The 12710-nt window shown below is 42.8% G+C and overlaps 2 protein-coding genes across 2 annotated transcripts in view; one reads left to right on the forward strand and one right to left on the reverse strand.

Moving 5' to 3' along the window:
• zfpm2a (zinc finger protein, FOG family member 2a) overlaps positions 1–8118 on the forward strand; it is a gene marked incomplete at its 3' end in the record, with an annotated part of 120555 nt that extends 112437 nt beyond the window's left edge. The window contains exons 6-8 of the mRNA XM_083919084.1: positions 4039–4245; positions 4959–5186; positions 5564–8118. Coding sequence (XP_083775210.1) covers positions 4039–4245; positions 4959–5186; positions 5564–8118 — 2990 coding nt within the window. The remainder of the gene's footprint in view (positions 1–4038; positions 4246–4958; positions 5187–5563) is intronic.
• A 1808-nt stretch (positions 8119–9926) lies between these two features.
• Positions 9927–12710, reverse strand: part of LOC310950635 (uncharacterized protein) — a gene marked incomplete at its 3' end in the record, with an annotated part of 34044 nt that continues 31260 nt past the window's right edge. Inside the window, exons 9-11 of the mRNA XM_083918539.1 lie at positions 10415–10497; positions 10201–10297; positions 9927–10094 (exon numbers count right to left, since the gene is read on the reverse strand). Coding sequence (XP_083774665.1) covers positions 9927–10094; positions 10201–10297; positions 10415–10497 — 348 coding nt within the window. The remainder of the gene's footprint in view (positions 10095–10200; positions 10298–10414; positions 10498–12710) is intronic.

Consider the following 12710-nt stretch of genomic DNA (forward strand, 5'->3'; position numbering starts at 1 on the left):
AGGGGAGGCGACACACACCCCGAGTCCCTGTGATTCATCCTGAGACATTTGATTAGTTTATAAGTACTTATAGAAGGAAAGGGTTTGCATTATAATTTTGTTTCATGAATTCCTTCATATGTTCATCTTCAACTGTGTGTTCAAATAAAGCGTTAATCAAAGGGAGGAGAGGGAAGAGGGCATTTAGCCAGCAGAGCCATAGTCTCAGGGCCTCAGTGAGCTGGAGGATATGGTATTGAGAGACTGTAGGAAGCAGTGGTTTTTAATTATCTGGACTACGTACAGGATGCCGTTTTTGATTGTTTTAATGAGGCAGCTGGCCTATTGTCTCCCCTTAATTCCTTCATTGTTTTTAGAATATGTCATAGTTCTTTATTCTTTTATCAGGTGCTCTGCAGGAGGATTTAGACAATAGCCTTCATTCCAACTGCATTGGCCAGTGCACAAAGGCAGCTCACTGCAGACAGTTAGCAGGCAAACAAGTGCAAATCACAAGCTGCACTTTTCCCAGCCTTTCCCCCAGTTTCATGACTTACCGATTTAGTATTTTGCTCTAACTCTTGACCCCCACATCAACCCACCTCCCACCCCTGCTCCCTCTCTCATACGGATCATGCCATGGCTCACCTGTGTTACTCTGATTTAAATCACCTGTCATAAAAAGGCTGTCGCATGGAAACAAGGAATTCCTTCTTAGAATATCGTTTTTGTCTGTTGCCCACCTGACGCCTCTGCATGCTGTCTGTTTTCTCTTCCATATGTGCAGGAAAATGACTGCACAGTGGTTTGCATGCATTGGTCAGTCCATGCATGCACTGTAGGGACGCATACTTGCATTTCTTTTTGTGCAAACTTGCAGATTTAATGGCTGCTCAGTTAATACAGTTGAAATACTAAAGCTACATAGGATCATGATAAGCGACGGCACAAAATATCAATACAGCAATATATCGCATTACTCCCTCTTGTGATGCATTATCGATACACTGGAGCCAAATATCAACATTTATTAATTTTTTGCATTCATTTATTCTTTTGTTAGTTTTTCTGGTAAATGATATTATAGCTAAGTGATTTTACATTGGGATGGTGGCACACAGAGTATTAGACTTAGAGACCTAGACTTCTCTTTATTGGTCCTTTGGGATGAACTCAAAGAAATTGAATTCCCAGCAGTTTACAAAAACACAAGGAGGTATAAAAAAAAGTACAGTATAAGATAAACAATAAACTCTTAGTTAGATAAATACAGAAAGTATGCAGTATATACAGTAAAGTAGGTGCAGTCTTCTTGCTGAAGTCATTCAAATTTTAATCCTACAGAAGAAAACATTGTTGACATCTTCTCTTCTGACACTATGAACACTGTTCTCTCATTTCGATCACTGTTTCTTTCACTAAATAAAGGTTTTTGTTGAAGTGCCTTGGTTATTTATAAAAACATGCTGGTACAGCAGTGGTATAGACACAGCTGATATTCTATCAAATTCTGAACAAAAAAATAATAATATTTCAGAATAAATCAAGAATTTATCATTTGTCATCTAATTTTGATCTCTAGTGTATATGCACTTTGTTGTACATTTTTGCCTTTTTAGGGCTATGTTTTCCTCTTCAGGTACATAGATATTGTGTCATATCATCCATCTCGTGGATGATTGTCTTGCAATATATTGAGTATCACAGAACTGCTTTATCATGATAGCATTGTTATTGTGAGCAACGTATCACTATAGTATGGTATCATGAGTTACTCTGTTTCCCAGCCCTAATCATGATGCATTTCAGAAAACACTAAACATATACTGTATACTGTGATACACAGTGCATAGAATTGCAGTGAAAAGTGTCACAAATCTGGGAGAAAGTGTTCTGATTTATATTTGCGATGACAACATCGCTGTAGTTGAAACCATAATCCTGCAGCCTGAGCACATGTATCTTACTACCTTGTCTTGGTTGAGTGACTGTAACAAGTGCTGCCTAAGTGTTTTGTGTAGCTCAGTAAAACTGGGACATGCAGTTCTAACTCACTTCGAGCATTCTCACACACAACAGATGGATCTGTAGCATTCTTGGCTGAAGGGATGCAATCGGAGTGCATATTCTGCTGTCAAACTGCAGTCAAACATTTCCATCAGACTCCACATAATCTAAGTCATTTCAGCTGAGCAGAGCATACAGTACCTTTGATTGGGATTGATCCAGAGAACACTGATTTGTATCTGCGTCAGGGCCTAGTTCATAATTCTCTTTGTAAGCTGAGCGTGTCTGAACTAAAAGATCCATTCAGTGAGAAACTTTTGTGGCTATGACTGCGATATATTCCCAGCCATTGTCAGTGGCAGTTTGTATCTACCTTGATGGTAACTTGGGCAGACAGTGGAGAGGAGTTTTGTTATTTTAATTAGGCGATAAAAATTCAAAGGGCCTCTCCAGGCACTGTGTGGTATGACAGAATCAAAACGATGAAGTGGAGCGGCCTGAAGTGTGTGTCTCGTCACAGCAGATTGGCCGACAGATAGGCGCTGCTCTTTAAAGTGGCGCTGACATGCACACGCTCACACACACACACACACATACATACAGTACACGCTCACGGGGAGGAAGCCTGCACACAAATGGGACTTTGAAAGATAGCATATTTTAATAATATTTCACTCCTTTGACACATTTGTGCTGGTCTAATTTCCAGTGCTTTGCCAGCAGATAGGAAGGGCTGGAAAGGTTTTAATCAAAACAGCGATGTGAAATCTGAAACATTCAATTTTGAATTAAAATAATGGGGCAATTCATTTGAGAAACTTAGCAATGACTTATACATACAGCATGCCATAATTGTGTAAAATCATGGTGGTTCGGTTTTCATCCCATAGTTCTCCATTCTTGGTAAATCCTCAGAAACATGGACTGTTTTCATACAGAGCCTTACTTGAGCACCTTCACCGTGTCTACAGGGTGGTTTTAAACCTGGTGATTCATAGGGTTTGTGTAAACATGAGTAATCAGTGTTCCACATGTGCGGGGGCTTTTCAGCGACGTCCCCCTGCCTTCACACCTCTCCTCAGGACTCTCTTTATTCCACATCAGCCAGGGCTCAAATCACATGTCCCCTCTCAGCCTGACACTCTGTCGGTATGTTTGCACATCTTTGAAAGCTAACAGCGTGCTTTAATTAATTGTCCAGCTTTCCTCAGAAACAATGTCCTAATTCTGCCATTTAGCAGGAGCGTATCATAGTTTGTTGTTATCTCCCCAGCCAGATTTCTGTAAATAGTCATATTAAAAACTTTAATCTCTTCAATGGAAAATGAAGTGCAGCTGAAAAGCCTGTCATGTGCTGAGATAAATATTATCTAAGCTAAAACCTTCACTCTCTCACTCTACACCCCCCCCCCCAACTCCTTCCTGCTGCCCCCTCCCCCTTTCTCTGACTTAATGAATATGTTCAGAAGATTTCAGAGGAATGCTTAATCCCAAAACACAACAATCTAATATTATGAAGGACCTGTCTGTGTTCTAGCTGACAACACCACTGTAGGCTACAGTTTAGCCCAGCTGAGGTTTGCCTTGCTACTGGATATTAGTGACAGTAAAAATAAATACATTTCCTTTTTAAAGGTTTGCTCAGCCAATTTACAAACAGATATTTCTCAGTTATTGGTTGAATAGTTTTGTACAGGTTTTTAGATATGTCTCATAGATAGATTTCATAGATTTCCTCTTTCTTATCCAGAGTAATGTGGGTTCTGATTTTGGAAAGACATCTTGCTGTTGACATGTTTTAATATCATTTTTTAATGCTGTGAGGACCACAAATTAAATTCCACTCTCCTGTTTCAACTACATACTGTTATGCAACACACCAGTGGGTCTTTGAGATGATGTGCACGGCATCCAAGTCGCATACAAATATAACTTCTTATGTTGCATTTTGTCCTGGCATTTAAGTATTAATTAACTACTCATGTGTACACGCAGCTTTTTCTTCTCTCGCAACAAGCATCTAAATGCCTCCTCTATCTCTGTTTTGTCCAGGTGGCCAACTATGGTGCACCACCACCAAGAACATGATGGAGGGCGAGGAGCTAGTGGCGTTTGCTGTGGACTTTGACTCACGTCTGCAGGCGGTGAACCACATGTCTCTGAGCGAGGGCATGTACCCAGCCAGGCTGCTGGACAGCATCCAGCTCCTGCCGCAGCAGGCCGCAATGGCTTCTATCCTGCCCACTGCCATCGTCAACAGTGAGTGTCCGTGCACCATCACTAGCGCTCACACACAGAGCTGGAACGAGACGTGCTTTTGTTTAGACATGCACAATCGCACATGCTCGCTCTTGTTCTTTCTCCCTTTCTGTCTCTCTCATACACACACACATACACACATACACTCACACATGCATACACACACATACACATACACACGTACACACACACACACACACACACATACACACACTCACACCAGTCCAAAGCCTGCACTCAGTCACCTGCTTAACAAGGAGCGTCGTCTCCGCCGGGCGTAGATTAACCCAGATGAGTCTCTGCACTGGAGATAAGAGCCATCGACCTTCAAGTTTTGGGTTCACATAAACACACAGAGGCTCGAACTAACGTGTTAATTGCGAAATACACGCCTCATGCAAATAGTGTGTTTGTTTACTTCGTGAGGGCTATCTGGGTTCAGCTCAACAGGGAGGCTTCTGTAAGCAGATGGTCCAGTGTCCTTGTTTGCCCTTGAGAAAGGGCACCAACCCAGTGGTAGCAACACAGCGATATGCAGCAGCTGAGGATTTGGTGGAAAAGCCTTTTAACACAGGATTTGAGAGTCAGAACTGTAAAAGTAGAGAAGTGTGTGCATATGTGCAAGCTCTTTATCTTATACTTATGCATAAATATGAAAGTACTGTATATATCCTGATATCTTGTCCCCTTTGTCCCCTTCCTCGTCCCTCCAGAGGACATCTTCCCCTGCAAGGCATGTGGAATCTGGTTTCGGAGTGAGAGGAACCTGCAGGCCCATCTGATGTACTATTGCAGTGGGCGACAGAGGGAGCAGGAGACGGTCTTAGAGGAAAACGACAACGGGCCCCTTCAGACCCCCAGTATGTGCCCCTTCCCACAGTGCAACAAGAGCTTCTCCGGAGCCAGGGCACTGGAAATGCACTTGAGCACCTCACACAGTGGTAAGTGACAATGTCATGGATCAAACAATTTGTGCAGAATTTAATGTTGTTGTTTTTTTTTTTTATATTATGGTTCTTTAAGATGGCTAACTTCAATTCATTTTCAAGAAACAGTGTTTCAAGAAACAGTGTCTAAAAACTGTTTTGACAAAGGGACTGAGTTTTACATTGAAAAATGAATGTCATTTCTTTTCAAAAATATACATATCCTGCTGTCAGCAAGCATAGTTGACAGTTTATCCTTGAGCAAAAAAATATCTAGTGGATGGGAATAAGCCTGGCATAATGCATGAGTGTTTGATGGTTTCTACAGTTACCTCTAAAGGAGAAGTGGGAGGCGAGATTCTGAGCATTTCTCCCTTTTATCTCCTTCACAGGTGTCAAAATGGAAGAGAGCCTCCCTCCTGGCACCAGCTTGAAATGCACAATCTGTAACTACACGGCAGATTCTCTTATTACATTCCAGCATCACATCATGTCTCACCTGTCACAGGCGGCCTTCAGATGCAATCACTGCCATATCAGCTTCCAGAGCCACAGGGAACTCTTACAGCATCAGGACTTACATGGGCACGGCAGCAAACTTCACAGGGAAGGCGACGGCACCGAGCATTCCCCCAGGGGGCCTGAGGAAAGCCTCCAGCAGCAGCAGCAGGCCCGCGCTGAGCTGGCCAACAGGAAGGATGCTCTACTGGGAAGTCCCAAAGGGGCCCTCAACAAGGAGACCAGCACAGACGGAGAGGCTGACAAGGCTGAGAAGAAGCCTATGCTGTCTGTTCAGAAGGGAGAGACCCACCCAGGCAGCAAAGCCAGTTTTTCTTACACTAGGATCAAGTCTGAGCCCTCCAGCCCCCGGCTGGCCTCCTCCCCTGTGCAGCATAACATGCCTACATTTCCCATGGGCCCCTTCTTGTCTCAGTTTGCTTTCTCCCAAGACATTTCAGTAGTCCCGCAGGCTTCTGAGATTCTGGCTAAAATGTCAGAGCTAGTTCACCGGAGGCTGCGTCATGGAGGGAACAGCTACCCCCCTGTCATCTACAGTCCTCTTATGCCCAAAGGGGCCACCTGTTTCGAATGCAATATCACCTTCAGTAACCTGGACAACTATTTGGTTCACAAAAAGCACTACTGTAACAGCCGCTGGCAACACATGGCAAAGTCCCCTGACTTCTCCGCCCTCTCAGATAAGGTTCCAGAGGCAGTGAGCCCCAACAGTGGTCACAGTTCTGTTAGCATGTTGACCAGCTGCCACCCTACAGAGGGCGACAACCACCTCATGCAGTCTGCCTGTCTGAACGCCAATGTGTTGGACATGATCAATGCTGGGGCGAAAGGGCCTGATAAGGATCTCACAGGACAGGTGAAGAAGGTCTCTACCCCAACGGGGGCTGAGGAGAGGCTGAATGGCAAGCAGATGGAGGGAAAAAGCCCCAGTACAGGTTTGGTGGAAAGTGACAATGACCCAAACAAGACAACCTGCGATGCCTGCAATATCACCTTCAGCCGTCATGAGACCTACATGGTCCACAAGCAGTACTACTGTGCCACCCGTCATGACCCACCCATGAAACGCATGTCCAGCAACAAGGTACCCTCCATGCAGAGAACCATTAGGGCCCGCAAACGCAGGAAGATGTATGAGATGTGTCTCCCTGACCAGGACCACCAGAGGCCCCCTATGGGTCAGCCAGGTTTCCTCGGAATTCCTCCTATGAACCCTTGTACATCCCAGGAAGCTGTAGAGAGCCTAGCAGAACGCTTCCACCCACGCTGTGACATCTTCCCTGGTATGGTACCCAAGCACCTGGAGGCCTCTCTGACTGTCACTAAACCTATTCTGGCTCCCAAATGCAATACAGTGGAGCAGCAGGAGCTGGACGCTCCAATTGATCTCAGCAAAAAGTGTTCGCCAGTCTCTGATAAGACATGTAGCTCCCCTAAAAGACTGTTGGACTATCATGAATGTGCAGTGTGCAAAATAAGTTTTAACAAAGTGGAGAACTACCTGGCACACAAACAGAACTTTTGCCCTGCAACAGCCGCCGCTACTGCTGCTGCTGCTCAACAACAGCAACAACCCCAACCACAGCAACAACACAATGAGACCGGCAGCGTGGAGCCGACCATGTTTCCAGATGTGAAGAGTGAAGGCAATAACAACCCTGATGACACCTACGATAAGAGCCCAGGCAAATGTGAGAAGAATGGCAATGGGAAGGTAATGGTGCAGAATGGAGGCATGTTCCCCCCTCACCTGGGGCCTGTCCCGGGACTCAAGTCTTTTGCTGAGCCCCAGCTGATCCCATCAAAAGACGAGAACAAGAATATGTTTCTGCCCCACTGCCTTTATCCCGGAGCAATAAAGAAGGTGAAAGGTCCTGAGCAAATATCACCATATTTTGGGATAAAGCCAACCGATTATGTGGTTGGGGGACCAGTGATGCAAGGAGAGGCCAGCGAACAGGAGCAGAGCATCAATGGGGGAGGAGGCACAGGAGGAGGAGGAGAGACAGGCACAACCAGAGAGCAGGCCCAGCAGCCTGCTGCTAATGGCTGCCCCCACCCTGGCAAGGAGCCTCTTCCCCTACTGCCCAAAAACCGGGGCATGGTCATAGTCAACGGGGGGCACAAACCCGAGGAGCGTTCAGGCACAGCTCCCCCTCAGCAGGAGAATCAGCCACAGCCAGACGGCCAACCTCCCAATCCCTCACCAACGTGGGCCACTGAGAACCAGGCCGACTCCAACGAGAACATGTCACCTTCCTCCAAGTCTCCAAACGAGGAGGCGGCACCCCCAGCCAACAAAGGCGTGAATGGCTCTGGAAGTGGCAAGTACTGCCGCCTGTGTGATATCCAGTTCAACAACCTGTCAAACTTTATTACCCATAAGAAGTTTTACTGTTCATCACATGCTGCAGAGCATGTAAAATAAGTGGAGAAGAATAAGACATATAATTCTTGTCCCTCCCACACCCTTCCCCCCCAACTTTTACCCCTTTTTTCCTCCTTTGTTTTGGTACACTGTTGTGTCTGGAATAGTGCATCACGCAGTGCTAAACGCTGCTTGTGGACAATCAAGAGAAGCTTCTTCTTTCATCGTTTTAAGACTTAAAAATGCAAAACCATTGGTTAAAAAAGAAAAGAAAAATGAATCAAGAATAATATTGGTGCCACCTTCACATTAATTTATTTTACAATCAGTATTAATAGGAGTAGTTATCTTAATTTAAAATTCCAAATGAAATTTATATCAGAGTTGTTTGTAATGTTATTGTATAGTCATTCTTGTGTAGCACACATATTGTTTACACTGTAGTGTAGGCTCAATGAAACAAATAGACAATACAAAAATGAGATGCATTTTAGACACAAAAATAGCTACTGAGGCACTTGTGTATTCTTATTTGCTGTACCAGTTTCTGTATATGCCCAAAATGTCACTTGCAGATTGCTACTAATGACTTGTTTGCCTTAAAAAAAAAAAATCACCATTTGGGGGTGATAACCAGGCACAACCCTGCATCTCACATTTCGGCATATACACATGGCTTTGCATACATATGTGGCTGTTTGTCCCTGTCTCTTTTCTTCAACTCAGATGTGGATGTTTTCATGAGGATGGCAGCATTCTTGTATAGTACTCGTATTTCTGTTTGATGATACACTTTGGTCTCCCTTTTTGAAATTTGCTCTCAATGCAATACTTTGTAAATGAGGGAACATTACTGAAAGCAGTATTATGAAATGGGGACTGTGCATATAATTATTTGTAACCCCAAAGGGAAAAAAAGAAGTTGTACAAGAATTAAGTTTATTGCTGATGAACAAGATGGGTGGGAGGTCAGTGGGGATACTGATGTAAAATGATCATTCCAATGTCCTGATTATGGGAGAAAATGTTTCTTAAAACGTTGTTGCTATGCATGTATATGGATGGAATTAAATTCCAGATCTGTTGGAAATTTTTATTTTGATGTGGTGTCATAATTAAACTTAAATCCTCAGGATAAACCAATGCTGTCTGGTCTCTCTTTCGCACAACTGTATACAGCACTCATCAAAACAGTTCATGTTTGCCACAGAAATAAGTTCAGTACAGTTAAAAATAGATGCAAAAGTACATAAAGATGGATTTACAAAAACCCAAAATTAGCTTTGCAGGCCGGACTCATCTGTTCTTAAAAAATAAAATGAATTAAATCAAGTCCAAAGACAGAGGTCTACATCTGGGTGTGATGTAACTCAATTATATGTAAGTAACAAATGACTGAGGCCGACGCAACAGAGAGGGGGAACTCAATGTACCTTTCCCTCTGGCTAGAACAAGGCAGAACATTAAGACAGAACTCAATGCGATAAAAAAGAAGGTTGAGCAGTGACGTGGGTGGCCTTTACATTGATAAGGAATAATTTATTAATTTTTGTGTCTGGCCAATCATGTAAAGAGAGTGAAATAAAAACTTGAAAGATAAAATTTTCTGAATCTAAGACAGCCAATATTTCATCACACTGAATACCCTCCAGGTATTTTCAATTTAGAAGCTTCCAATAAAGCAGAGCTATGCAAAAATATGTTCAAACATTGATTTATTCCTGATGAACCTAACAAGGCAATATTTACACATGGCTGCAGGGAAAGGTAAAAAGTTATTTACCGTAGTTATATTTTATTGAATATTTAAAACATATTCAGTAATTACTCTGTCCATGTTTGGGGTATTGTAACATGTTGGCCATGGGTCACTCGCTCTGCTGTTTGGCTTGTCGTTGCTTGACTAGCTTCCTCAGGTGCTGGCTGATGGCAGATGGCTTCTTGTAGATCATTCGCCGGTCTGCTCCTTTTATGTGAATGTGATTGGCTGATGGGTAGGATTCCTCTAGAAGCTTCTTTTGAAGCTTAGCTACCATCTGGTGCAGGGAGAAAATGATTTATTATAGATTTTAGACAACCATGACTACAGTACTGTCTTGTTGATACATCATGGAGCTGTGCAGCTACAGTAAACTTTCTCACCTGGTTTAAATGTTCTGGTATTTGCTGGTCAAATGAATCCCCAGTGATCACACTCACCGATGTCCTGCTGGAGAGCGGCTTAAACTTTGTAATATCCCTATAAAAGCACAAACATTTAAATACTAATGTTTCATATTTCAAGGTAAACTTTGACTCCCACATTAAGAAAATTGCAAACCCATCAAGAAAATAATGATAAAAAGTGTTACCATACCTTACTTGAGCTGCGCTTTCATTCAAAAAGTAATGCTCATCCACAGCACTGCTCTGGTGTGCGGGGTTACTCAATAGGTATTTCTATAAGGGAGCGATAGAGAAAATAAATCAGTCACAAAATCTGAAAATTATTTTGTGTCATACACCTAGAGGCTTACAACACCCTACTTACATTACTTTCAGAGGCAAGAAAAAAGAAAGAAAGCCGATACACATGGCATATACACTGGAGCTCAAAATTAGAAAGCAAAGTATTAATATTTGATTCATTCTGAAATACTGCTCTTTTTTATTGTTCAGTAGTTGAGAGAATTTCCTCTGCGGTTATACCACTGCTGTACTAGCATGTTTTTTAAATAACCAAGGCACTTCAACAAAAACCTTTATTTAGTGAAAAAAACAGTGATCAAAATGAGAGAACAGTGTTCACTGTGTCAGAAGAGAATATTTCAACAATGTTTTCTTCTGTAGGATTAAAAAATGAACAGGAAGTGTAGAGGCCACAGCTTTGAATGACTTCAGCACATCTGCACCCACAGGACATCACTAGTTTCTCACACTGCTCTGGTTTGATCTTGGTCCATTCTGACTCAGTCTCTTCCACAGTTCACTAACTGGAGTGGGTTTCTTAGACATTACCTTGTCACCAAGGATTTTCCAGAGATTCTCTATGGGGTTTAGATCTGGACTCCATTTCATTGCGTCAATATTCTTAGCTTCACTGAACTGCTTCACCTGTTTTTCAGTGTGACAGGGGACATTGTCTTACATGAAAATTGCAGATGATTGGGAAACAGTAACAGTGAAGGTATTGCATGTTGCTGAAGGAAGTTCACAAACATTTGCATTCACCCTGCCATGTAGCTGTACAAGAGGCCCAACTCCTGCTGCAGAAAACATCCCACAAACCATGAAATGACATTGCTAAGTTCAATTTATTTGGGCCGGATGGGAAACATTATGTGTGGTGTTGGACTGGGAATGACTATGTCTAAAGAAATTAAAATAGTTAAATTTGGTTAAAACATTTTCTTATTTTTAAAAGTCCAGATCTAAACCCCATAGAGAATCTCTGGAAAATCCTTGGTGACAAAGTAATGTGTAAGAAACCCACTCCAGTTACTGAACTGTGGAAGAGACTGAGTCAGAATGGACCAAGATCAAAGCAGAGCAGTGTGAGAAACTACTGATGTCCTGTGGGTGCAGATGTGCTGAAGTCATTCAAAGCTGTGGCCTCTACAGGTTTTTGTTCTTTTTGTTGCGTGCTAGTTCAGCAGTGGTATAGCCACAGTGGATGATTTATCAAAATCTGAACAATAACAATATTTCAGAATAAATCAAGTTTTATTACGTTGTTGTCTAATTGTGATCTGCAGTGTACATAGGCTTATATGGGAGGGACACAGACCTTCAGTTAGATGCTGAAGTAACTTCAATCCAGCAGTGCAGAGGGTCTAATCCTGGACTGCCATAACTTCCTGCCGTATCAGAAAACTTTCTGTTGTTGGCCACCAGCACACTGCGACCTCCCAGGGCTGGGGTTTGACCTGGCTGAATTTGAGTAGCTACAGCGGCTAACTGAAGGTCTGTCTCCAGAGCTGCTGTCTGCTTGCCTCCCAATGAAGTGTCCCAGTGGACAGGGAAGTAAGGTGGAAAGACCACAGGATGTGCTAGATAGCTAGCTTGCTAACTTACAATTAGATGATTTGAGTACCCATACAGCTACTGTAGCTTACTATATTTGGCGAATTTAATCGTAGGGTAGTCTAGCAGCGCTGTTATCCGGGGTCAAAACAATCCTTCTTAAAATTGTCTGGGCCACCAGATGCTGGGATAAAGCCTGTCATCTAGCGTGCCCTTCCACTATCTCCGCTAGCCTATCTGTTGCCATCCGCTTAGCTCCACCCAAGACGATGTGATTGGTTCAAATAAATACAAACAAGTCAGAGCATCAGAGACTACACTTAAAATAACTTCATGCACATGTTGAATGTTGTAGCATTATTTTTCAGTGCACAATATATATTTTTTAACACATTGACCTAAGATGGCAAAGATATGAAAGGTTCTAAGTTAAGCTACAAGGCAACTTACATCTATATACATACCGAAGAACAAGTTCAGACAATAACTTCTTCAATGCATAATTATTTGAGCATCCCAATAAAATATCTCTTTAGTAAGCCTTGTATGACAGCTTTGGTGGCATTAACAGGTTAACACAGCAGCAAATTATTTCCGATCCAGTTCAATTAAGCAGTGGTTACAGAACATGCCCTTGAGAAATGGACTGC

The sequence above is a fragment of the Echiichthys vipera genome, assembly GCF_963691815.1.
Source record: "Echiichthys vipera genome assembly, chromosome: 8".
In the NCBI taxonomy this organism is placed as follows: Eukaryota; Metazoa; Chordata; class Actinopteri; order Perciformes; family Trachinidae; genus Echiichthys; species Echiichthys vipera.